Genomic DNA, 23,838 nt, shown 5'->3' with positions numbered 1-23,838 from the left:
TTGGGTTGGTTTGTCACCCCAAAGTAATATAAGTAACTGGAAGTTTGACCTTCCTGTATGAAGGGAACAGAACCAGAGGTACTGCTTTCCATGAGCAGTGAATTGTAGTATTATACTCTGGAGCATTTCTGCTGGGATGTCCTGTTTTACCTCTAGTTTAACACATATAAAGTGTGACTCCCCAGAGGCCTGTGCTCTCTAGGCAGCCCATTTCTCTAGGTAAGTCTTTCCACTTTCTAGTCTGGAAACAACTGGGAATTTTTGGATTCCCACCCCCCTCCCCACTCCTTATCTCTCCAAATATAGTCTATCACTGACTTTAGTCACTTTCTTGTTTTAAAACATTTCTTGGGTTGTCTGCTCTCTTTAGGTTGCAACTGACAAATCTTCACTGGATTATACAATAAAATTCATTTTTGACTTCTTCAACCAAAATACTGTGGTAAATTAACTTCAGATAGTATTTGATCCAGTTGCACAATAGATGTTTAATGTCATCAAGGACACAGTTTCTCTTGTCTCTGCTCTGCCCTCCTTCTCTTTCTCTCTGATAGCTCTGTTCTAACCTCAGTGATGCACATTCACCCCAGGCTTCACAGAGTGCCCTTGTTGCCTGCCCACTCCTGTGAAGGGAGGAGGTTGACTTTCATAGAAACCAGCACACGTCTTCTCGTGTTTCACTTACTGGGAGTGATTGAGTTGGGACACGTGGGGTATGCTGTGAGTCTGTGGAGGAGGAATGTCAGCCCTAAACCAAAGATATGATTTGCTGGTTGGCTTAAGCAAATAAATGCCTTCCTTTGGACCAGGAGGTCCATCCCATTTAAACCACAGGGCTGAGAATGGAATAATAGGTCTCCAAATGGAAGGCAGTAGTAGTAAAGTAGTATTGTCTTTCGCAGATAGTGTCAGTGAATGCTACAAGAGGCAAGCCACAGTTTTCTTCATCTTGCTAATTGTGGTCACCCCATGTCTCAGCTGCTGAGTTCCAGAGAAGCCTGAGTCATCCTTTCTGCTAGATGGACTCCCAACATATCAATCACCTTGGGCCCCTGTGGGTCATTAATGTTTATTTGGAAGGGTATCCCAACATGTCCAGGGTTACATTGTTTGATAATTATTTGTCAATATTAAAACAACTGTTATTTTAACATCAGAGTTCTTTTAGCAACTTTTAATATTGTTGCTCTTTTTTTCAACTATTAAACAGCTATGGCCAGTAGTTGTAGATACTGTATTTAAAGATACAGTTTCTCTTTTGTCACCAATCTTGATAATATTGAGTATTATTTTTAAATGTTTGCTAATGTTATGGCCAACATGTTCTTGTTGTTGCTGTTGTTGTTTATTATTGGTTAAGTTGAACATTTTCCTAATGTTTCAGCTTGAGGGGTCCTGAATTGGCTGTCTTTTGAGTGGATCTAATGTGTTGGTATTCATTAAGAATCACAATAGCTATTTAGCTATTCCCTTTGTCCGGTAATTTACTTGTAGGGACTTTTCCTGATCTTGAGGACTATTCATAAATGCACACCTACCAAAAAGAAATGGAAGATAAAACAACTTTAAGCATAAGTATTCTTATCGGAGTCTTAGAATAATGAGAATTTAGAATCATCTAAATGTTGAACAAAGCAAAAGTGAAACTAATGTGTCTGCTATGGGATACTATGCCACCACTATACATTTTGGACTAAATTATTTTTGTAGGATAAAGAAATTTTGATTGTACATTTGACTTTGGATAATGCAGAGGGTTTTCAGACCTCTAAATAGTGTGTTGTAAGCAGGAGATTTAAGAATATCTTTATTGTTTTTTTTTCTCTCTGTCCATAAGTTTTACTGTTTTTTCAATCTTGTAAATTTAAAATAATGTGATTTAGGATCATAGTTGGGCCCTGGTATGCTCCAGAAATGGTATCAGAAAAGAATATGGTATCTGTCCTATATGAGGCCAAAGGCAGGAATACAGTGCTAGATGTGTAGAAGAACAAACGAGGAGATGGTTAATATTTGGAGCAGTTATTATCCAGTTTGTGAATGCTGAACTGTTTTGTGGTGCTGAAAATGCCGTACGTATTCAGTTGAAGGAATCATAGCTGAATTGCATCAGCAGTCCTGTTTTTGTAATATTTGCTAGATTATTGTCTATAAAGTCTTGAAGTAAAATATTTCATACTAAACATTTAAAATATTAAGTGTGCTTTAAAATATAAACACTTGGCTAAATATTGGTTTCGATTGTAATTTTTGGTTTTACTTCTGGATACTTTAATATAGCTGTGGGTCTTGAATTAAGTAATTGATTGCCTGTAACTGATGGGAGTTTTGAATAAAAGCTTTTATGATTTTACAAGCTGTTTCTGAGACTTAGGAAAGTACAGAGGTATTTAATTTTTTTTTTTTTTTTTTTTTTTTTTAGAACTCAGTCATTTACTATTTAAGGATGAGTAGGTATGATCCAGCAGAATATACAAATAAAATGCTTTGTGATTTTAGGACGTGTTGGTTTATTTTGGATATCTTGTTTGAGTCCATCAGCTCCTTGAGGGCAGGACTTATTTTACACATAGTAACCTCTACCAGGCGTGACATTGAGGCCTGGACCTCTTCGGTATAGGGTAAAGATTGGATGAGTGTCTCACTGTTGTTTTGTGACCTTGTTTAAGGGTAGTTGTTCTGAAAGATACCACGATGGAGGAAGTACAGTGGTAAGGTTTTTATGTGCACCCTGAAAATCGGTGATAGCTAGTATGAGTATCTGGTCTTCACCTGGGGCAGATGAAGACTACGTCATATTATAGATGTATAAACAAACAAATCAAAATGGACCAGTTCTGCAAAGCTATAGTGAGTCCATTAATGAAGTGGTGGCATTTTCTCTAATTCTGTTCTCTGGCATACAGGTTTTTAAGGTGTTTTGAAAGTGAATACTGAAGTTTTCAAGCAGGGAATGTCTTTTTTTTTTTTTTTTTTAAAGCGAATGCCGGGTTTTTCTTTTTTTTTTTTTTTTTTTTTAAATTAATTAATTTATTTATTTTTGGCTGTGTTGGGTCTTCGTTTCTGTGCGAGGGCTTTCTCTAGTTGTGGCAAGCGGGGGCCACTCTTCATTGCGGTGCGCAGGCCTCTCACCGTCGCGGCCTCTCTTGTGGAGCACAGGCTCCAGACGCGCAGGCTCAGCAATCGTGGCTCACGGGCCCGGTTGCTCCGCGGCATGTGGGATCTTCCCAGACCAGGGCTCGAACCCGTGTGCCCTGCATTGGCAGGCAGATTCTCAACCACTGCGCCACCAGGGAAGCCCCGGGAATGTCTTAATGTTTGTTTGTTTGTTAAGTGGAGTATAATTGCTTTACAGGGTTGTGTTAGTTTCTGAAATGTTGTCTAATTTCCTGTTCTTTTCAGGTGACCTTTTGATGTTAGAATTTAAACAGACCAGTTTCATATGAAAGCATATTCTAGAATTATGTGTCTTTGAAAGTGGATAAACTCAGGTCTTTACAGAGTCTATGTAATTTTATTGCTACTGTGACTGAAACTTTTAATGCAGGATTGCATTGACTTTGCTGGGGGTTTTTTTTTGTTTTTGTTTTTTTCTTTTCAAGGACACATTTGTTTGTGTGTTTCTCTTCACTGAAAAACTGTCAATTCTGCAAGGCTTGGGACAACTTTATTTCATCTATCTATTCCTAGCTCTGAGCACAGCGCTTTGTCCATCCTAGGGATATACTTGGTATAAGGGAAAACAATACTGTTCTTTCTCTCCGGGAATATAAGAGCTAGCTGAAGCAGGACTAGAGCTAGAATAACCCTTTTGAAATTTGAACAATTTACCCTCTTCCCTTTAAAAAAAAATTTGGTTCTGTAACTTTTGGTTACAGAAACTAATCTGGTACCATGATCAATGTAATAAACCCATTCATAGCAATGTGAACAGATAAGAACTTTCCTGTTCTTCATGTTTAGTGTTTCTTGTTGACTTTAAAAAATATACCACCAATAATATGTATTTATTATGGGAATTTTTATAGATAATAATCTATATCATTTTGACTTGTGTTTTTCTTTGCCCTGGAATATATTAGGTGATGCAGAAGCACCCACGATCACTGCTTGAAGTTGGGACATTTTGGTGACCTTTGCTTATTGGAACCAGGCATTGTTGAAATTTTTTACATAGGTACTTCAGTGCCATTATTCATTATTTGAATATTGGACTGAATGATGTATTAGAGAAAAAGAATACTTACTCTGTTTTCTTTACCAGTCTTTTACTAGAATTCCACCTAACCAATCTCATTTTGGGAAATCCTCTTCATCAAGCAGTGACTCATTGTTCCCCTGACAAACAGATACCTATGATTGGTCAAGTTGTGATTTAATTTCTTATAATGATACAATGGGTGGTGTGGTTTTATTTTTTAAATCATTCAGTCAACAGGCTTTCGAAATTGACTATTGAGTACCTACTACGTGTGCTGAGCACATTATTACACATTACTGTGGGTCAGGATAGAATAGAGCAAGATATCCTCCAGAGCACAAATCATCTGCTGTGCCACAGGGACATCTAGACAAGGAGTCTTGAGCCACAATTATCATAGGAGTATTTACCTTTATCATTCTGTTAAGTGTGATGTATATGTGTATCACATTCAGGTGATTAATTGTGGTATTTGAGTTAAATCGGGGCGGGGGTGAGGTGCTTTTTTCGTCACATGAAGGTGGTCATTACTTTTCCTCCGTGGTTTCTCATCTCAGTAAATGAAGTACTACTCATCCAGATGTCCTAAAAGATTCTTCCCTTTTCCTGAACTCTGTGTCCAGTCAATCACCCTTGAGTCTGCTTCCTGAATATCTTTGGAATCCTAGTATTTCTCTTCAGCTCTAATGCCACAGGCCAGGTTTTAGTCTTCTCCTGGGTTACTCCAGCACCCTTCTAACTTGGCTCCCTTTCCTTCTAGTCTGTTCTTCGTATTAGAATTCTGGATGATCTTTTTAAAACATAAATGTGGTCATTCCCCCTCCCTGCTTAAAACCTTTTAGGGCATTAATTTTCTCTTACGTGATGGTTTCAAGGCCCCTCCCAAGCCTTACTTCATGTTTTCTTTCCTTTTCTTCCCCCAGCCCTTCCACCGACTGTTGCTGCTCACTGGATTGCTTCTGTTCCTTGCCTTCCTCCCCAAATATTCATGTTCTCGCTCTCCTCCTATCTGTCCTTTAGGTCTAAACACTGGAGATGTATTCCCAGACTGCTAAGTTTGGTTAGCGCTTCCTCTGTGTATTTCCAAGGGGGAATTGTTATTACCTCCTTGTTTGTCTTTCTTTTTTTCTGAGATGAGCTCGATGAGTGTTTAGTCACCAGGTTTTCCACAGTTTACAGCAGTAGCAGTTCCTGTCACATAGTAGCCTGCTCAAGTGCATATTAATTTGTGATTTTTAAATATACTCTTAACCCTGCATCGTAAGAGATCCATGATGCGACAGGACACTCAGCATAGGCCAATGATTAGATACCCTTTTATACTGAATAGATGTCAATATATCCTTTTTTTAAACAAGGGACCAAGAATCTATAGTCTGTGGGCCAAATCTGGCCCACTAACGTTTTGTAAGGACCACAAACTAAAAAAGGTTTTTAAATTTTTTAAGGGCTGAAAAAGAAATCAAAAGAAAAATATTTTATGACACAACAATGTCAGATGAAATTCAAATTTTAGTGTTGCTAAATTGTTTTATTGGAACATGGTTTCTGCTTTTGCACTACAACTGCAGATTGAGTAGTTGTAACAGTGACTATATGACTGCCAAAGGCTAACATATTTACTGTTGGGCTCTGTACAGGAAAAGTTTGCTGACCTTTTCTTTAAATCCTTTCTGTGACATGAGAACGGATAAATATAATTAGGACATATTTAAGTTATGTCTCAGTTTCCGTCTTTCCTTCCTTCTGAGAATATCATTTGAGTTTTCAGAACTGTACTCTAACCTCTCTGCCTTCTATATTCGTAGAGCTTTTTGAAACTTGAACATTGCAGATTAGATGTTGAGAAGTTAGAGACTTCCAATTCTACTGAATTACGTAGACAAGACCAGCATGGATGGCTCATCCCTCATCCAGTAGTCTAAAATCAGTCTTTTCCTAAATAATATTCTGATTCTTCAAATATACTGTTTTTTACAGTTAAGGAGAAAAAAGGAACGACTTTTTATGCTATTTGATATAATCATTAAAATATGATGCCAAAGGCCCTTTTGTAAATTTTGAATCATTTTTGCCAATATGTTGCAGAAAAAGAGACCCAGCCGTGTTTTGGTTGTATAATCTATTACTAATTATTGGAAGTAACTTTATTTGTTAGGGTTTATTAATAGGCAATATCTAACCTTCATTTTACATTATTTAATAAAATCAAATGGTTTTTACAACATTGTTTACATTTTGTTTAAAATATTTTATTGAGAAAATACTTAATTAACTTTGTTTTATTTTTAGGGTTATATCCTGTGTTGTGACCTCATGGTTTAAGTGGGAATAAAGATGAGTATAAGCAGTGATGAGGTCAACTTCTTGGTATATAGATACTTGCAAGAGTCAGGTGAGTACTTTCATAAAGTAAATAGGCCTCAAATTATTTTAATATTCTCAAAATAACTTTTTATGCATTTGATGAAATTTGTACCAGTCCAAACTGTTGAACTTTGTATGTTTCCTTAATGTCTGGACTGCCATTTTAAAGCTATGTGTTACTGCATGGTTTAACTCTCTGACTCTTTCAAATATGTTGGAATCATCTCAGGCAAATATTTGTAACAAGTGGTTTGGCTTTCACTGTTCAAAGACCATTTTTATAATTTGTCATGAAGTGAGATTATTGCACACGGTTGGTAGGAACATACAAATTCTCAGATACCATCAATCTGATAATGTATATTCAGAATCCTCAGCTTAATGTTACTGGTCCTCATTGCAGTTAGCATTTCAAAAGGTAAATTAGCCATATTTTTTCGTAACGCTTTCATAAATGTCATCCCAATTGATTAAATGTGTCTTTGACCTGAATTTTACTAATGTATTTCATTGGGGGGGTGATTAGTAAATATAAATCATCGAAAGTCATTTGTAATCAATATTAAGTCAGTGATCTCCAAGTTTTCTAGATAGATTAAGAGGTGTTGTCATAAAACAGAAGGAAAACTACAAGGGAAGATGTGGGATGGATTAGGGGAAAAAAATGTAAATGTAGAAGAGGGAAAAACTTGGGTTGGATGGGACATAGGATGGTGGAAAAGATTGACTACAGTGGTAAGTTAGGTTGTTAACATGAGATTGAATCATTTGGTGGTTGAAAAAATGCTGGAGAGGTTGAATTTTAGAAATTATAGTTTAAAGTTATTGAGATGTTTAGTAAGGCACGGTTTGGTATAAAAAGATAATTTTGGTAGTCACTTTTGAGAGGGGATGGAAGGAATAGAGTAGAATGTTGAGCCTTCAATTTTGGTTTGAAACTCTAGTTATTCTTCTTATAGGGCTTAGTTAGTTGTTCTTTCTTATGCAGGGAATGTAAACAAGGCCTTAGATCTTAGATTCTCTGCTTGTTGAGATGTTCCCAGCTACACTCCAGTTCTGAGCTTTTCTCTTGAGCCGGGGGTTTTCTATTCCCAAGCACCATCACTTCTCCTCTCTGGCTTGGAACAGCTGAGAAAGTTATGTCCGACAATGGCAGGGAGGGAAAAAGGGAGAAGAAACTAAAGTAACCAAGAATGCAGAATAACTTGTTATGAAGCTTTGAAATTAATAGATCTTGTGTTGTTTTGTTTTGTTTTATTTTATTTTCAATTGGTATATTGGTATTGAAGGCATATCCAAAGAGGACATCCATAGAATATTTTGCATAAGATATAACGATTAATAAAGTGGAAAAGGTAGTGATTTAATGACTGTTACATATGTAACATGTATGCTCATGTTTGGATATTGTTATATAGTACTTTGGACCATTTGGAAAGAATTTGTTGGGTCAAAACGAACTCTGGTTTTTCTGCCTTTGAATCTGACCACCAGTTAAGCCAGAGCTTTGAGGCCTTAGACACTAAAGCGAAAAACAGTGTGAAACATTAGTGGATGGGAAGTATATTGTAATGGCTTGTAGATGTGTTGTAAAGGCAGCTATTTAGGTTCAACCATATGAAACTACTGTTTCTGGAGGTGAGAAGCAGTTGTAACGCTCAGCAACATCCTGTGGTTCAGCCTACGCTGAGGTGAAGTAGGGGAAGGTGAAGTTAGAGATGTGAATGAACGCTCAAATCTTATTTCCCAACAGAAACCCACAGATTGATGTTTTATGTCGCCATAAGAAAATACAGCAAGTGAAAGGGACAGTAAAATCATACTCTGGATTAATTTCTGAAAGAGTGTCCAGTGATTAAATATTATCAAAAGTCTTAAAGTTGCTTATGTTCTCAGAGGAAATGCTTCTAAATTTCATGTTTTAAGGTATTTTATATTGCAGTAAACATAAAGCAAGAATAATATTTTTTTACAAAAAACTTTGTATGGTAGACTGATATTTATCGTATTAAGTCTGTGTAATTGTTAACCGTGTTCCTAGTTGTGCTTTGTGTATTATTTAGAAAACTTTGTACTTTACAGTCGTACTGGTGATGAAGTATGATGTTAAGCCACATCTCTAAAAATGTGAACACCAGTCCCTTTATAAAATTGGTAACTTCCTGTTTACATTATGTTTTATAGGGGAAAATCAGACTACACTGATGACATTTTTTTTTTAATACAGAAGTGACTTTATTAAGGGTTTACATTGTAAAATAAAATTGTCTTCCAGAAAATTAAAATATAAAACAACTTGATAATAGTACATGGTTGCTAATTATTTACAAACTCACTTTAAAAACTCAAAATCGAAGATTGTGCCATTTTCCCCTAAATCTAATTCTAGATCTTGAAATCTTTGATTATGTTGAAATTGTTTTCTCCTGCATGAACTATTAATATAAAGTTTTCTCATTAAAATATAATTTGTTCAGGCAAGGTCACAACATAAATTTGCTTTATAAGCTTGAATATATAGTACACACATTTGAAAAGTACACGTTTGTTATTCTCAACACTCAGAACTCTGTATTAGGCAGTGGTTTCCATCATATTTGCTCTGACCATTGTTTCTTAAAAGTCTTTAATTTTTTTGTTTTCTCCACAGAGGGAGAAATGACACCCCTATCCCCTCATATCTCTGCTTCAGAAAGACTCTGAAACTGCAACAACCAAAATGATAAACTACTGAGGAAAAAAGCCCACTCAAATTGATAGGTTCCAAATTCCTTAACTCAGCTATTTCAGACTAATTTTAGGTGTGAATAGCTCATAAGTGGTATTCTTTCATGCCAAATATGTCCAATTTCTGATTTTTTAAAACATAATTGCTGTAAACGTGGGCAGTACGCAGCCTTTGTATAGGTTCTGATAGGAATAATTGAGTAAATTTCCCACTTTGCCTTATTAAATTGCACGTTATCTTATACTGCGTAATGTGGTGAATCTGGTGCTCATTTGAAAAGGAAGGGGAGGTACTTTTCAGACGAGCTTGTGTTTTGAAGACTGTTGGGGAACGGAATGAGAAGTCAGCATAGTGGCACTTCCAGTTTCCTTTTCTGGCCCCGCCACAGAAAGGATGGACGCAGTAAGAAGGTCAGAGGGAGAGGGTGTGTTCCAGGGAGAGGGAAGGGGACCTGGTAGCACTGATGACGTTTTGACTTTGCTCCACTGGTGGGTTTTGACGTGCTCCAGGTGGTTCCTAGGCACTATTAAGTTTGAAAGCCACTGGTCTGTGTTAGTTGTAGGACAGTTAGAACTTGACAAGAAAGTGTTGCATGTCCACAATATCTTGAAAGAAAAATTATATTTAGTAACTATTTGAGATAAAGTAGAAAGCCTGAAATGTACACATTGAGGTTTGGAGTGTGAGAATATCTCCTAAAGAGGGAGCTGCCCCTAAAGTGGTGTATTTTTATTTGTAGGCAAGGTTTAGCAAGAATGATGAGGCATGTTTATGAGATAAAGGATACCATGAGACATTCATTTGAAATTAATTCCAGAGATAAGAGATAAGAAAGAGTTTAAGAAACATCCGTCAACTCAGGACAGGTTTCAGGTAGAGATCGGAATCTAACCCATCTTAACACTTGCCACTTATGATTCTGATCTCTAATTATACATAAAAATGGCCACTTTTGTAGTGGATTGTAGTTTTTGGAATCACCTAGTCCAGTAATTCCTTCTCTGGGTTGTTTTGGGGATTCAGTATTTATTTATCACCGTAACTTACAAGAATTTCATACTCTTACGGAGAATTCGTTGTTAAATAGCTAAGAAAAAATGATGTAAATTACTTTCAGGCCATAGTTATTTCGCTTGAAAGATTTAAAACAATGCAGAAGAAAGTAGAATCTTAATATTGCTACCTTCCCTCTAAAAGAGTACTGAATCGGATTAGGAGATAGGAAGAAAAGAAGTATTTACAGCAGAGAAAGTATCTGTGCCAAGACATTCAAAGGGCTGGTTTGTAAAGACCTGCCACAAAGGAAAATAAAATTTCCTTCTTGCTTGTCTCATTATCTGAAAAGTTCTCAGAAAGTCTAAAAACACCTTATGAAAGTCTTGTTCTTTTTTGATACATGTGTGATTTAGAAATAATGTTTTCAGTAAGAGCTTCTCATATTCTCTGCAGTGTTTAATGTTGACTGGACTGTGGTATCCATCTCCAGAGGAAATAAAATCACTTAAATTGTTTTAATCTTAAGTACTTTATACTGTGTGCTAAATCTCCTATTATGAATATTATCAGCACTAGAAAATATTACCTGTTAAAAGTACCCCCCCCCCCGCCCCCAGATACATAACTTCTCAGAGCTCCCCATTTTCTCATTCATAAAATTTGTTACTTAAAGGGACTATAGTGTGATAGTCAGCCTCAAATGTTTTATAAACTTCTGTTTGAAATAAGCCATCCTTCCCCATTCATTAAAATTAATTAAGAGGAAAGTTTATTGTGGGATGGTTTTACTGTGTTGGAACTTTCGTCTTTCTTATTTTTATCTCTAGAAAGTTCACCCTAAACATATTACTTTGGTCATCATCATTTTGCACTATTATGAAGTAGGCTTATCATATTTAACACATATTTCCTGGGGAATAAAATTCGTTATTCTTTTTTTCTTTTGCGATGACTTGGAAATTGAGCGTATTTGACGTGTAGTACTGTAAGTAACGATGGATTTGATTCCGTATGCTCCCTTTAATTAGCATTCACCCAAGGCCGTTAATAATTTGATTGCCCTAACAACTCCTGTCTAGCAACCATATGCAGAATAAGTACTAAGTGGTACATACTATAGTTAGTTGTATATAACAGAACCTGATGCAGTGTTCATTTTAGAAGAGCTAAGCTGGTTTGCATCTGTTAAATTTTCCTTCCCCCCCATCTGCTCCCCCTTTGTATCACTTGACTCTCCTGTAGTTATTCACAGGTTTTTTGTTTTCCTAAAGAAATTGTTCCTGGCAATTATTTGTGAACTTTGCGGCACCCGTCTTTCTTGTTGCTTTGTTTAAGATGAAATTTTATTTTGCTTAAATTATGTATTTGGTTTAGGGGAGAATTCTGGATTCTAGATTTAACTGTCATCTGTTACATGTTTAGGAACTCAATAACATATTTATGGTGAACTTGAATGTTGAATGCTATGAAACGGTTGCATCTTATGATTGAAAACTAACTGGAAAATGCAAAAACAACATGTGCTTGTTACTGAGTAATTTTCTAGATTGTGATTCTGAGTACTGTTATTTTTTAAAATCCTCATGTTTTTAGAACTAAGATTCATCTTGCCATGTAGTCTCCATTTATGAGAAGGTGATGACATATGTAGGCTTAAAGCATTTGCTTCATGAAAGATCGTCTTGTCTCTCCTGCACCCCACTTCTCTCCACTGTTTCCTAATCGTTTCAAAGGGATATTGTGTCTCCCAGGAAATAGGCCTTGTACCACACCACTTCTTCTGACATGATGCTTACTTAAAATGTTGTATTTGCTTTTAAGATCACACATCAAACACACACTTAATTTGGAAATCTAAACATGATCATAGTGGGCACAAACTAACCTGAATGTTTATATATATAACATTAAGGTTCTGACTTATAACACCAAAGAGCCCATTCATTTGTCTTTTTCATTTAGTGACTTTGTATTAACCCGGACAACGGGCAGTAAAATATCAGCAATAAGATGACAGGGTAGTTTCTCTTGACTCAGAACTGGGCTAGATAAACATTCCTTCCTACATATGCCCTGCTGGTGCCATTTATAAACAGATTTTTACAGCAGGCTGGATGGAGTTAGGTTAAACTGGCTATCAGTAATGTGCCTCTAGCCGTGAAGAATGGGAGTGAGGGGAGCTCAGCATCTGGTATGTCCACTGTGAGTCTTTCTTTCAATTTTTATGAGTAGATGGTCAGTTACAAAAGTGTAAGTAGGTATATAGTTTTGCTTTATAATAAAATAAAATATGCAGTAACATTGATTTGACACACCACATGACTCCTTAGCAACAAACAGCAAGCAGTTGTCATAAATGCTGGTAGTTACTATACTTTTATACTTCCAAATCAGTTTTTCTCCTCTTTTTGTAAGCTGACTATTTTTTGCTGATAAAGGAAATTCCTATTACACATTCCTACTGACATACTTGTTAAAAGACAAAGGTCCTTTAATAGTTGCCAAAAAGAGAACTTGTTCAATCTTAATAGTAATCTTTTTGTTTTTTTAGGAATAGCCAGCGTAGCAAGGGTGTAAGGAAACATATAAATTGCTGATGGCATTATAAATTTGTACAGTTTTTTGGAAAAGCAATTTGGCAATCATGAACTTCCTTTAAAATGCTGATGTCCCCTTCTACTTTTGAGGGACTCCATTCTAAGGAGAAAAACATATATATATGGCAAAAGCCTATACACATAGATATTTGAGGTAAGAGTCTTTTTAAATAGTGAATATTGGGAAAGTCCAAATGTCCAGCCATAGGATGAATAATTTACTAGCTAAGTACATTTATTGGCTGAATATTATGATAATAAAATTATTTCAGAAAGTATAATTCATATCAAATGTTCATAGTTATATACATATATGTATATTTTAAGGGCAAAATTAGGGCACAAAACTGTATAGTCAGTGTATTGTGCTGGAAAGAAGGAAATAAAAACTTTTAACAGTTGTATTTGGGTTTTGGTATTGTAAATTTTTTTTCTTCTTTCCTTTTTTTTTTTTTTTTTTTCTTTTTTTTTAAGTGCTAGGTCTAACTCTTCAACATACAAGGTCCCCTATAGCATTTTTTCCTCTACTTCTTTTTACCTTTTCTAAAACCTTTAAGCATTTAAGTAGGGAACTTTTTATAGTAAACAAAACTCTGGGTCTGTAGGACAGAATTGGAAACAGATTTGGGGGCAAGGGAGTGTTACGGTGATGGAAGTCAGGATATAACTTTCTGGGCTTTTCTGACCTGAAGCTTAAAAAGGACCTTGGATAAATCAGATTTTGCTTCCAGACTCCTCGGGCACTGTGCTGTGATAGTAGTTAAGCTTTGCATTTCCCCGCCGCCCCCCCCCCCCCACACCCCCTTATTCAGACACCCTACACCATAACCGCATTCAGGGCCCCTTTTCATGGTCCTGTATTCTCAATTTGCAAAGTAGAGTTGACAGGCTCTAGAGGACTTGACTTCCCTTTGAGAATATAATCCCTGTCATCCCAAGGGAAAGCACTCCTGAAACAAGCAATATGTAGAAAATGGTTGTCTTGTGACCTCATTTCTTACATGGGAACAGTGCATGGTCTCAAGGGTAACTCCACATAGACCCCCTGCCAATGCTGGTCTTTATCACTGAATGTCACTGAATTACTGTATACTGACCATTGTGGTTTTCAGCCTTACTCCTCTCTGGAATTGCTTTTCTACCTCCCAAATCTTAATCACGCTAGTGAATGTGTAGAATATTTGATTACAAAATATTTATACAGAGTATTATTTATATGAGATTTGCTTCTACCCCTGGAAAGAAGGGATGTTCTATTAGGCAAGCAGGCTAGACTTGCCTGCTAGCCTAATAGAGGCTTTTTGCCTTTTACCATGTAGATCAAAAGTTGTCCCTGAAAAACTATTGCCTGCATATTATTTACAAGTAAATGCAAATAAATATATTTTGGCATAACCCTGGTTCAGGTTTTAGTTTCTCAAGGGAGATTTAAGTCGTATGTTTTTTCTGGATGCATAGATTTCCTGATGTGCTAAGATAAATTATAGTAGAATTGCATTCTGATTTAACAAATGTTTTTTGAGCACTAGTATAATTAGGTGACATCTAGTTTACCAGAATTGAAAGATTACTAGACATAAACCCCATCCTCAGGCAGCCCAGTCTGTTAGTCATATACATACACACAATTCGTACATGCTATACGTATACAAGTTATAGGATTAGCATAGAAGAGAATGATCAACCCTGGAGCAGCAGAAGGAAGGACTTCACCTCTATTCACATAGGTGAAAAGAGCACAGGAACGCATAGGGCCCAAAGGCATGAGATAGCACAATATTTTCTAGGTGTTACCTTGTAGTTGGCAGTCACTTGAATTTAATGTGCATGGGGAAGAGTGGGAGGGTGGAATTGGAGAGATGAGCCTGGAGAGATGGGTAGGGTCAAGATTACGAAAGTAACTGTGTGCCTTGATTATGAAAGCCAAAAGGATCATTGAAAGTACTCAGGTAAGGAGTGGTATGATCAGTTTCTTTGGTTTGTTTTTAAACATACTTTGTTTTTTTTAAATTTATTTATTTTATTTATTTACTTTTGGCTGCGTTGGGTCTTCGTTGCAGCGCGCGGGCTTTCTCTAGTTGCGGCGCGCGGGGGCTACTCTTCTTTGCGGTGCATGGGCTTCTCATTGCGGTGGCTTCTCTTGTTGCAGAGCACGGGCTCCAGTAGTTGTGGCGCACGGGCTTCAGTAGTTGTGGTGCACAGGCTTACTTGCTCCGCGGCATGTGGGATCTTCCTGGACCAGGGCTCGAACCCGTGTCCCCTGCATTGGCAGGCGGATTCTTAACCACTGCTCCACCAGGGAAGCCCAGCATGATCAGTTTTTGTTTTACAAGTAGTAGTCTGGCTATAGTGTAGCAAGCGTACCGGACTGGGGAGGAGAGGAAAGGAACTTAGGACAGCAGTAGTCCAGGCAGAGGACGATGGGGGACTAAATTCCACATTCTGGCACAAAAGGAAAGCTGATGACAGGGACCAGAGAGGGAGGATTGATAGGATTTGGCAAAATGGTGGAATGCCAGGGGCTGAGGTGGAAGTTAGGATGACCTTCAGGTATAGTGAAGTAAGGTGAGAAATTTCTAAGGAAAAAGGTTTTAGGGAGGGGAAGAAGAAGAGTAGTTTTGAACATAATGATTTTAAGCTGTCGTGTAATGCTGTAACTAGAAATAAAGAAAAAGTTATAGTTGAGTTCAGCATGTATTTAAGCAGAGCATTTAAGTATGGACCTTCTTTAGGGTAAACATCAGCAATAAGTGCCAAAACAGTGCTAATGACCGCTTTAGGGTTGTTTTCTTGGCTATTTGAGAACATTCTAAGCACATACGTAATAACTTGACATGGCAGTGAGCACCTGATCTCACAAAACAAATTCGGGATATAGGCAACATACCAGCCAAAAATTGACATCGTTCTACCTGCAACTCTTAGGATATTCTTTGACATAAGTTTGAACTCTACCATCTAATTAAACAGGGTTAAATGTAATTAATGATTATTTAAATTGTATTTAGGAGTTGGAGTACAGAAATCATAGACTCTGCTACAATTTAGAAGGCTTATGAAGATCAAAATAACTTGCTAATAAGGTGTCTTAATGTTCCATGCACTACTGATGCCACTTTCGAGTACCCTGAGATGGAACAAGAACAGTGATGCAGTCTTTTATTTTCTGTTAATAAACAGGAGCTCACTCTGCCTTAACTTTATCCTTGACCATATTCTAACTGTTCAGTAGGATTGGGAGAATGCCGTGGTGATGGCCATGGTCCCTGAGTGAATCCTTATTTTCTATGTGACTGTTTTCACATCTGCTAATTCAGATAATAAAGTAATAAAAGTGTATGTGTGTGCATGGTATAGGCCCTCTATAAGTGATATCATCTATCTTGAAGTCTTTTTAAATCCCTAAGCCACTTGGCTGTTTAGCTTTTTTTTTTTTTTTTTTTCTATTTATGATCTACTGCAGAATTTATTTGGGGAGGGATCTGAAATTGAGAACAGGAGTCTCCAGCCTCACTGCTCATGGATTTCACTGCTGTATCTCTCACCCTTTCTCCCCATCCTTCCCAGTCTTTTTTCTCAGCTTCCTATCCTGGTGATCTGGAGTCTACTCATGCTCAAGTAGTTGTGGGTTTCCTGACAGGGACAATGCAAAATGGTGCATTTTTTATTTGTATGTTTCTTAGCCTTCCTTGTGAGCTCAGGTTAAGTTGCAGACTGTACATGCGTTTAATAATGATCTTGTCTGTGGGCGAAATCAAGAAGTCAAAATTCAAGTCTTAAAGGTAACATCTTTTTACTTCTCACTATGGGTATTTACAGGAATGGTTAGGTGTCCCAAAGAGGTAAGGAAGGAGCACCCCTAAGGAAAATCAACCTTGGTGTACTTTGGCTCTCTATTAACCAATTAAAATTTCTCCTAGCCACATGCTATTTGTGAGCCCACAGTATTTTATTATAGACTGTTCGTAAGTGCCACAAGGAGCCTGAGAGTGGGAGCACAAAATGGAAAAAGACATGGACTAAGCACTAAACAGCTAGGATAGACAGGCTAGATAACACATTATATGGGTTAAATTAGTTCAACCAAGACCCAAGTAAGCCCATGTTCGTTTACTTTATTTAGTATGAAAGTTTCTTAACATTCTGTACAGATGTATAATTGAATTATTGAAAATACATTAATGACAGTTACTATTTAATGATAAGCTCTGCAGAGGATGATAATGTTGGTAAAGAAAAAACCACCCTTGGGTCTATCAGTTTACTAGAATTTTACTTTTGAATTTAGACTTGACTTTAGTAAAAAAAAAAAAAAAAAAAAAACAAGGCCAATGTAAAGAGATTTTTGTTATGTGAATGTTTTGGTTTAAGTATTTCAAATTAAAGAATTGTTGGACAATCAAGTTGGATTTTCACTTGCCAACTCTTCATTTTCTAAAGCTTTCATTTAGATGGGTTATTACTAAGTCGCAAAGAATTAGTAACATTTTTTTTAAACATTTAATCATACATACAATGAAATTTAAGCATACAAATTATTTTTCATTATTAAATTTCAGTTTTCATTCCTTATATTAGTTTGCTTTTAATTTCCTAAGTAGGTTTTTAAAATAACCTGCAAAATATTGAATTTATAAGGTGTGTGATGATTTGTATGTAGAAATTTAAATATACTACAGAAATATTAAATGTCAGTATACCTTGGGCTAAATTATCTTGAGTGAAGCAGTTGAGTCACATGGTCTACAAAGGCCTTTTTCCAGTTTTAAAGTTTGATACTATTTGTTGAGGAAAATTATGTGCCACCATTATGTAATTAAGGTGAAAAGGAAAATACATAAAGGTTAACTTGTTTGGATTTCGATACTTCTTTTGTTTAAAAACATATTTGACCTTAGCTAACAGTCTGGGATTTCAGGTGGGTGGAATGTGATTTTGAAAGACTGTAGAGGTCTTTCATTTGTATCACATAGCATGTTGCCACTTGGAGAATAAATTGTTATGCCTTTTCTTTTGCTTTCAGGATTTTCTCATTCAGCGTTCACCTTTGGTATAGAAAGCCATATCAGTCAGTCTAACATAAATGGTGCCCTCGTCCCGCCTGCTGCATTGATTTCTATCATCCAGAAAGGTCTACAGTATGTAGAGGCAGAAGTTAGTATTAATGAGGTAAGGAAGACTTAGTTCAAATACTGATTCTTACTCCTAAATGTTTCCTTCAGTATCTGATATCTTGCTTACTCATTCATTATCTGACTTCAGCTTCACCAGGTGAACAAGATTGAAGGGTATTATTCCTAATGTGGTGGTCAGGTCATACAGCCAAGGCATGTTGGCTCCCAACTGTAAGAGCCATTATCTTACTTCTCTTTACATGGTTTTTATAAGTATACAGTAAGAAATAATTTTCTTTAAAATAAGAAAATTGTGCTGTGGCATACTGAGAGCATAATTGATTGAGAAATTAGAAATTCTCAGGTTATTTGGTTATAACTGATTTTGGAAGGAAGTTTATAATTAAAGACAACTCTTGATACTATTACCTAGGTCTGTATGGTATAGGCAGTTTAACTCATGCGTCAGCCAACTATGACCCATGAGCCGAATCCTGTCTTGCTCGTTTCTGTAAAGTTTGCCTGGGACACAGCCATGCTCCTTCATTTTCATAGTATCTGGCTGCTTTTGTGCCACGGTGGCAGCATTGAGCGGTTGTGACAGAGACCTTATGGTCTGCAAAGCCCAGAATATTTACTCTCTAGTCTTACACAGAAAGAGTTTGCAAACCCTGGTGTAGCTGAAAATTTTCATATGTGGTCAGGATTTATGATAAGTGGAGCTTTTTTACCTTATTTTCATTTCAGAGATTAACATATCCCCCTTTCCTTTTGCAGGTATTTTAAAAACTGAAGCATCCATGGTTTCTACATCACTATTTATTACTATAATTATATAGTCTGTTAAATTGATTATTTTTTCGTTTCCTCATCTCTATAACTGAGAAATCCACTAATACTAAATTAAAAGTGTCCTCATTGTCTTTTAGCACTTTCTCTCCCAACAGTATCCTTTACTGCAGAGGATGATAAACAATTTGTACCAGTGGCCAGAGATGAAGTCTCATTTTTTCTGAAAATTTTTTTGTAGATTTAATATGGAACTCCACAATGTAGCTGTATTGGTTTTAATATTTTTAAGTTACTTACAAGTTTAAATACTTTCTCCTACTCCTTCCTCAAATACTCCATTACAATTGGCAGTTCAGAAAGATGTGCTGTGTTTTGTAACTCAGAGCACCCCATCACACCGCTGTAGATTATCAATAGTGCATGTTCACTAGCTTAAGTGAGCCAGGCTTCACATGTGCATATTCCTATCTAATATTCTGCACTGTTTCTAATATTCCTATCTAATATTCTGCACTGTTTCTGCACTGTTTCTATTTCTATTTTCTATTTCTATTTTAAAAGTTTTTAGTTTTAAAGAAGTATTGAATACTTACTAAAATGTGGCACCAAATCTCTTATCATTGTATGAACTATTCCATATTGCTTTTGACTAACAGAACTTTGGAATATAATTAATAAGCCTTTTTTATCATACAGGCCTACGTTTTTTATTCCTTTGAAAATTTCAGCTTTAATCTGTGCAGCATTTAACAATATGAACTCTGTGAGGAGGATTTAAGCAGCTGTTTGCGGTGCATCTTGTAGGTTCCTTCTTCCCTCCTGATTCCTTTCCTTCTTACATGCATTCAGAAAATTATCTGAATGTATTTTTTCTTGGAATGAAGATTTCCATTTCTGCTGTTGACTTGTATGAATACAAATTAAATGTGTTACCTTTGATTTTTCTTCTTACAATTTTTCAAATCCAGGATGGTACCTTGTTTGATGGTCGACCAATAGAGTCTCTGTCACTGATAGATGCCGTAATGCCTGATGTAGTACAAACAAGACAACAAGCTTACAGAGATAAACTTGCACAGCAACAAGCAGCAGCTGCTGCAGCTGCCGCAGCTGCAACAAACCAACAAGGCTCTGCAAAAAATGGAGAAAACACGGCAAATGGGGAGGAGAATGGAGCACATACTATAGCAAGTGAGCTGAGAGAAGAATTTTAAGTTCCTTTGCAGAAAAAATACTTACTTGCTTTATGGGGATGCCTCATTTTAGCTGAAATAACATTATCTCTTTCATTTTTGCAACTTGTTCCCCTAAATTGTATCACACAATTCAGATTTCTAATGCCTAAAGCTCCATAAAGCTAGATTTACTTTCATGGATTTTATTTTCTTTTTAAAATATTTAGAAACCATTTTTCTATTGTTAAGTGAATTTCATATCTGCATTTCATTTCTAAATATAATCTGTAACACTAGTCATTAACAAAAACAATGAAGCTTTGACATGGAGATATAAAGGCAACCGTGATGTTATATGAATGATACCAGCAACCCCTACTGGCAGAAACTCAGAGCAGTGTTGGCATGGATTATACTTAATTCAAAACATTTTCTCATTGTAGCTATGTTTGGGTCTAACCTCCTTTCAGTCTTCCTCTATTCCCGCTCCCTGCGAACCCCATCTCTGAACACAAACTTAGATGCACATCTCTATTTGAAAAAAGTATGTTCATGCTTCACTAAAGATAGGAATTTATTTTTCATGTGATAAAAATACTGTGTAGTCATTTTCACCCTTACCTGACATAGTGGAGGAAAAGAAGTTACACTATAATATGAAGGAGATATTTGCTAGTTAAGAATTCTTTTTTTTTCTCCAGTATGTTGTAATATTACCTAACTGGAATTTTCCATTTATTTCTCATGATGCAGATAATCATACTGATATGATGGAAGTGGATGGGGATGTTGAAATCCCTCCTAATAAAGCAGTTGTGTTACGGGGCCATGAATCTGAAGTTTTCATCTGTGCCTGGAACCCCGTTAGTGATCTCTTGGCATCCGGGTACGTTTCTCAAAGTGAAACTAAAACGGATTTCTAAAAGTATCTTACTGAAATATTGCATATTTTATAAATACATTACGTACATTTTCAGGTTTTTGTTGTTGCTTATTTGTGGTCATTTTGCCTCTGTAAACCTTTATTTCTTCATAAAGTAATCTTAGAAGTTTTAATCTTAAAAGTTACTACCTCAGGAGTGTTTGGGGGGCCCCCCCAAAATGGAGACTGAGAAAAACACTGGAAATGGAAATCCATCCCTGATAGTCTAGTTTTTATTTGCCTTATTAATATATAGAATGTAAATTTGTTGCCTTGATTCTGGAATACTTGAGCATATCATGAGGATTTAAAATATGTTGCATACTTTATAGGTCCGGAGACTCAACAGCAAGAATATGGAATCTTAGTGAAAATAGCACTAGTGGCTCCACACAGTTAGTACTTAGACATTGTATACGAGAAGGAGGGCAAGATGTCCCAAGCAACAAGGATGTGACATCTCTAGATTGGAATGTGAGTATCACTGTACTGGCCATGATGGATGTAGTTACTAATATACTTAACCTCTCTGAGCCTCAGACTAATCGCAGGCTATGTCAGTTTGTTCAGATATTTTTGGATTTCACTAATAAGAACAACAGACTACAAGTCCCCACCCCCAAATGTGTTAAAAAACAAAGACTGGCCCTTGAGCACTCAGACCAAGGTTCATCTTCCAGCTCCTCAGTTTTATCTAGCTGTAGAACCTTTGTATAACCGGTGGTCGGTCCCTCTGTACTTCATTTTCGTCACATGTAAAGTAGAAGTGTAATGGTCCTATGTAAATGAAGTAATAGATGAAAATCAATAACAGGCACATACTGAGTTCTTAACTACTAAGTCCTTTGTTGGGGGTATAAGAGAAATCTATATAATAAAAACATTCTTGTTTTCTCATTTTGCTGTGGACTGATGAAAGCTTCATCGCCAGCTGCCTTTTAGGAACCATTTGTCTATATTACAAGCTTTATCCTAGCTGTAGGAATCTTATAATTCTCTGATTCTATATATGATTCAACATCTTTGACTACTCTGACTTACCAGGAAGTTTGATTTTATTATTGATAAAGCTTCACCCTTTCGGTTTCAAATACATGATTAACAGCTTTGTTTGTTTCCATTCCCATGATTATTTTGTGGAAAATTAGCATTTTTAAAGTTTCTATACCTTTTCCTTTATTCCATGTTGCCTTTTTTCTTCCTTATAACTTTGCATCCATTTTTTAACAACCCCCCACTGCACCACCTAACCCCCCCCCCCCCCCCCCCCCCCCCGCCCAATAGCCTCTTAGACTATATCAGTGTTACCAAGAATTTTTAGGGGTCAGCTGTCCTTTCCTTAGCAAGTGGACATCCTTTCTTTCTCTGGCCTCTGTTTAACAACTTTTTGTGGGGCTTTCCAAAGAATCTTACAAATCTCATTCCAGGAAATGAGATCTATCTTTAAAAATGATTACGCTAGCTAAACTCAGTTTCTGTGAAATTTTTCCAGAACTCATAGGTAAGGTTTTTTAGTGTTCTTAGTTCTAAATTCCAGCAATGTATTTATCCTTCCCCTCCTATAAAGTTGAGAATTCTAAAAATGAAAAGAGGTTTAGCACATTTCAGTATTATTTGATTGTAGGGTCAGAACTAAGAATTATCTTCTTAATATGGGACCTTACTGTATCGTAGGTCAAAGGCGTTATAGCCTTCTTAAGCTGTTTGGCTCAGAGACCGTGTTAATTTGATGAAGTTTATAGTTTACACTGAAAAGGATGGTTAACAAATGGTTTGTTGAGCTTGGTGGTTCTGAACTGCAAGTTTTTAAAAGTGTGGACTTTTCAAAGATTTATTGTTCACTATGAACTTAAATCTTCCGCTCAAAGGGGAAAATGTTACTGTTGATTAATGGCTCATTTCCATGATTAAAGCAAAAGCCTGTGAGATATCTGATCTTCAAAGTATTCTTTTCCTACCTTAGCGGTCCATGATATAAAACATTTGGGGACCATTAGTTTAAAGGAAACTTTCCATTGTGCAGAGTCTGGAAATAAGCTTTTGCTGTTGGCTTCGACATTGCTTCCTCTTCCTGAGATAGAGCTAGAGGGGATTTCCAAATCCTAGCAAAACTGAGTCTACAACCCCTAGAACCAGCATTTGTTTGTCACTTACCTGTACAGCTAGATGGCTTGAGAGGTCTGAAAAAGGTGATCTTGTTTTCAGTGCCCTACCAAAAAGCATCAAAAAGTACTGAGTAAGGCAGGATTTCATTCTGTCTCTCCAGTAGTGTTTAATCATCCCAGCAGTAGTCTGTGTAATGTACCCTGTAACTTGCATTTCCATAGAATAAGTTAGATCTTATCAAGTCCTTCTGTTGTACCATTATTCAAGGCACAGTAGAGGAATATAAGGTTAGAGAAAATGGTATGGATTTATTCTCATAGTAGAGTAGTTCCTGACAGTTGGTACTCACTTCATTAACTGTGAAGTCAGCCTACACTCTTTTCTGGCTGTTTTTCTTGTGTTGCTATTTTTATTGGTAAGGATTTCATATTGGGAAAGAATTAACAAAGGAAAGAAACATTTAGTGATACTTAAGAATCTGATCATCTGAAACAACAATATTGTTTGGAACATACATATACACACACACACAGTTTAGACAGTAAAAGATTTAGAGGGAGGCTCATATAAAAACTTCTAATTGTAATGAAATATTTTGGAAGATTTTGCTTTTTACTTTTATAAAATCATCATAAGATTATGATTTTGATGTCCTTCCCAGTCCACCACCCCACCCCCATCTTTAGTCATGTGCATCTATGAGCATGCAGTAGACCTTAGCATACATAAGAGTGATGTTGATTCTGCTCCAGAGCAGTTCCTGCCATTCTTGAGATTTGGCTATGAGGCTTGCACACTGACTGAATGCTGCCAAAATACTAGCTTCACAGCAATGAAGGG

At 36.5% G+C, this 23,838-nt stretch overlaps 1 protein-coding gene across 4 annotated transcripts in view; it reads left to right on the top strand.

Moving 5' to 3' along the window:
* The window catches only part of TBL1XR1 (TBL1X/Y related 1), a 177,619-nt gene that overhangs the window by 128,047 nt on the left and 25,734 nt on the right, over positions 1 to 23,838 (top strand). For 2 of the 4 annotated variants that reach the window (XM_068546262.1, XM_068546264.1), the window contains exons 3-7: positions 6,494 to 6,596; positions 17,913 to 18,058; positions 19,764 to 19,986; positions 20,724 to 20,856; positions 21,225 to 21,366. In XM_068546262.1, the coding sequence (XP_068402363.1) occupies positions 6,539 to 6,596; positions 17,913 to 18,058; positions 19,764 to 19,986; positions 20,724 to 20,856; positions 21,225 to 21,366 (702 nt within the window). In that variant the 5' untranslated portion in view covers positions 6,494 to 6,538. The remainder of the gene's footprint in view (positions 1 to 6,493; positions 6,597 to 17,912; positions 18,059 to 19,763; positions 19,987 to 20,723; positions 20,857 to 21,224; positions 21,367 to 23,838) is intronic. The other 2 variants (XM_068546265.1, XM_068546266.1) reach the window with 1 other exon arrangement.

The sequence above is a fragment of the Eschrichtius robustus genome, chromosome 6 (genome assembly GCF_028021215.1).
Source record: "Eschrichtius robustus isolate mEscRob2 chromosome 6, mEscRob2.pri, whole genome shotgun sequence".
NCBI classification, from domain to species: Eukaryota; Metazoa; Chordata; class Mammalia; order Artiodactyla; family Eschrichtiidae; genus Eschrichtius; species Eschrichtius robustus.
Note: the sequence above shows the minus strand (reverse complement) of the source record. Positions and strands in the feature narration are given on the sequence as shown.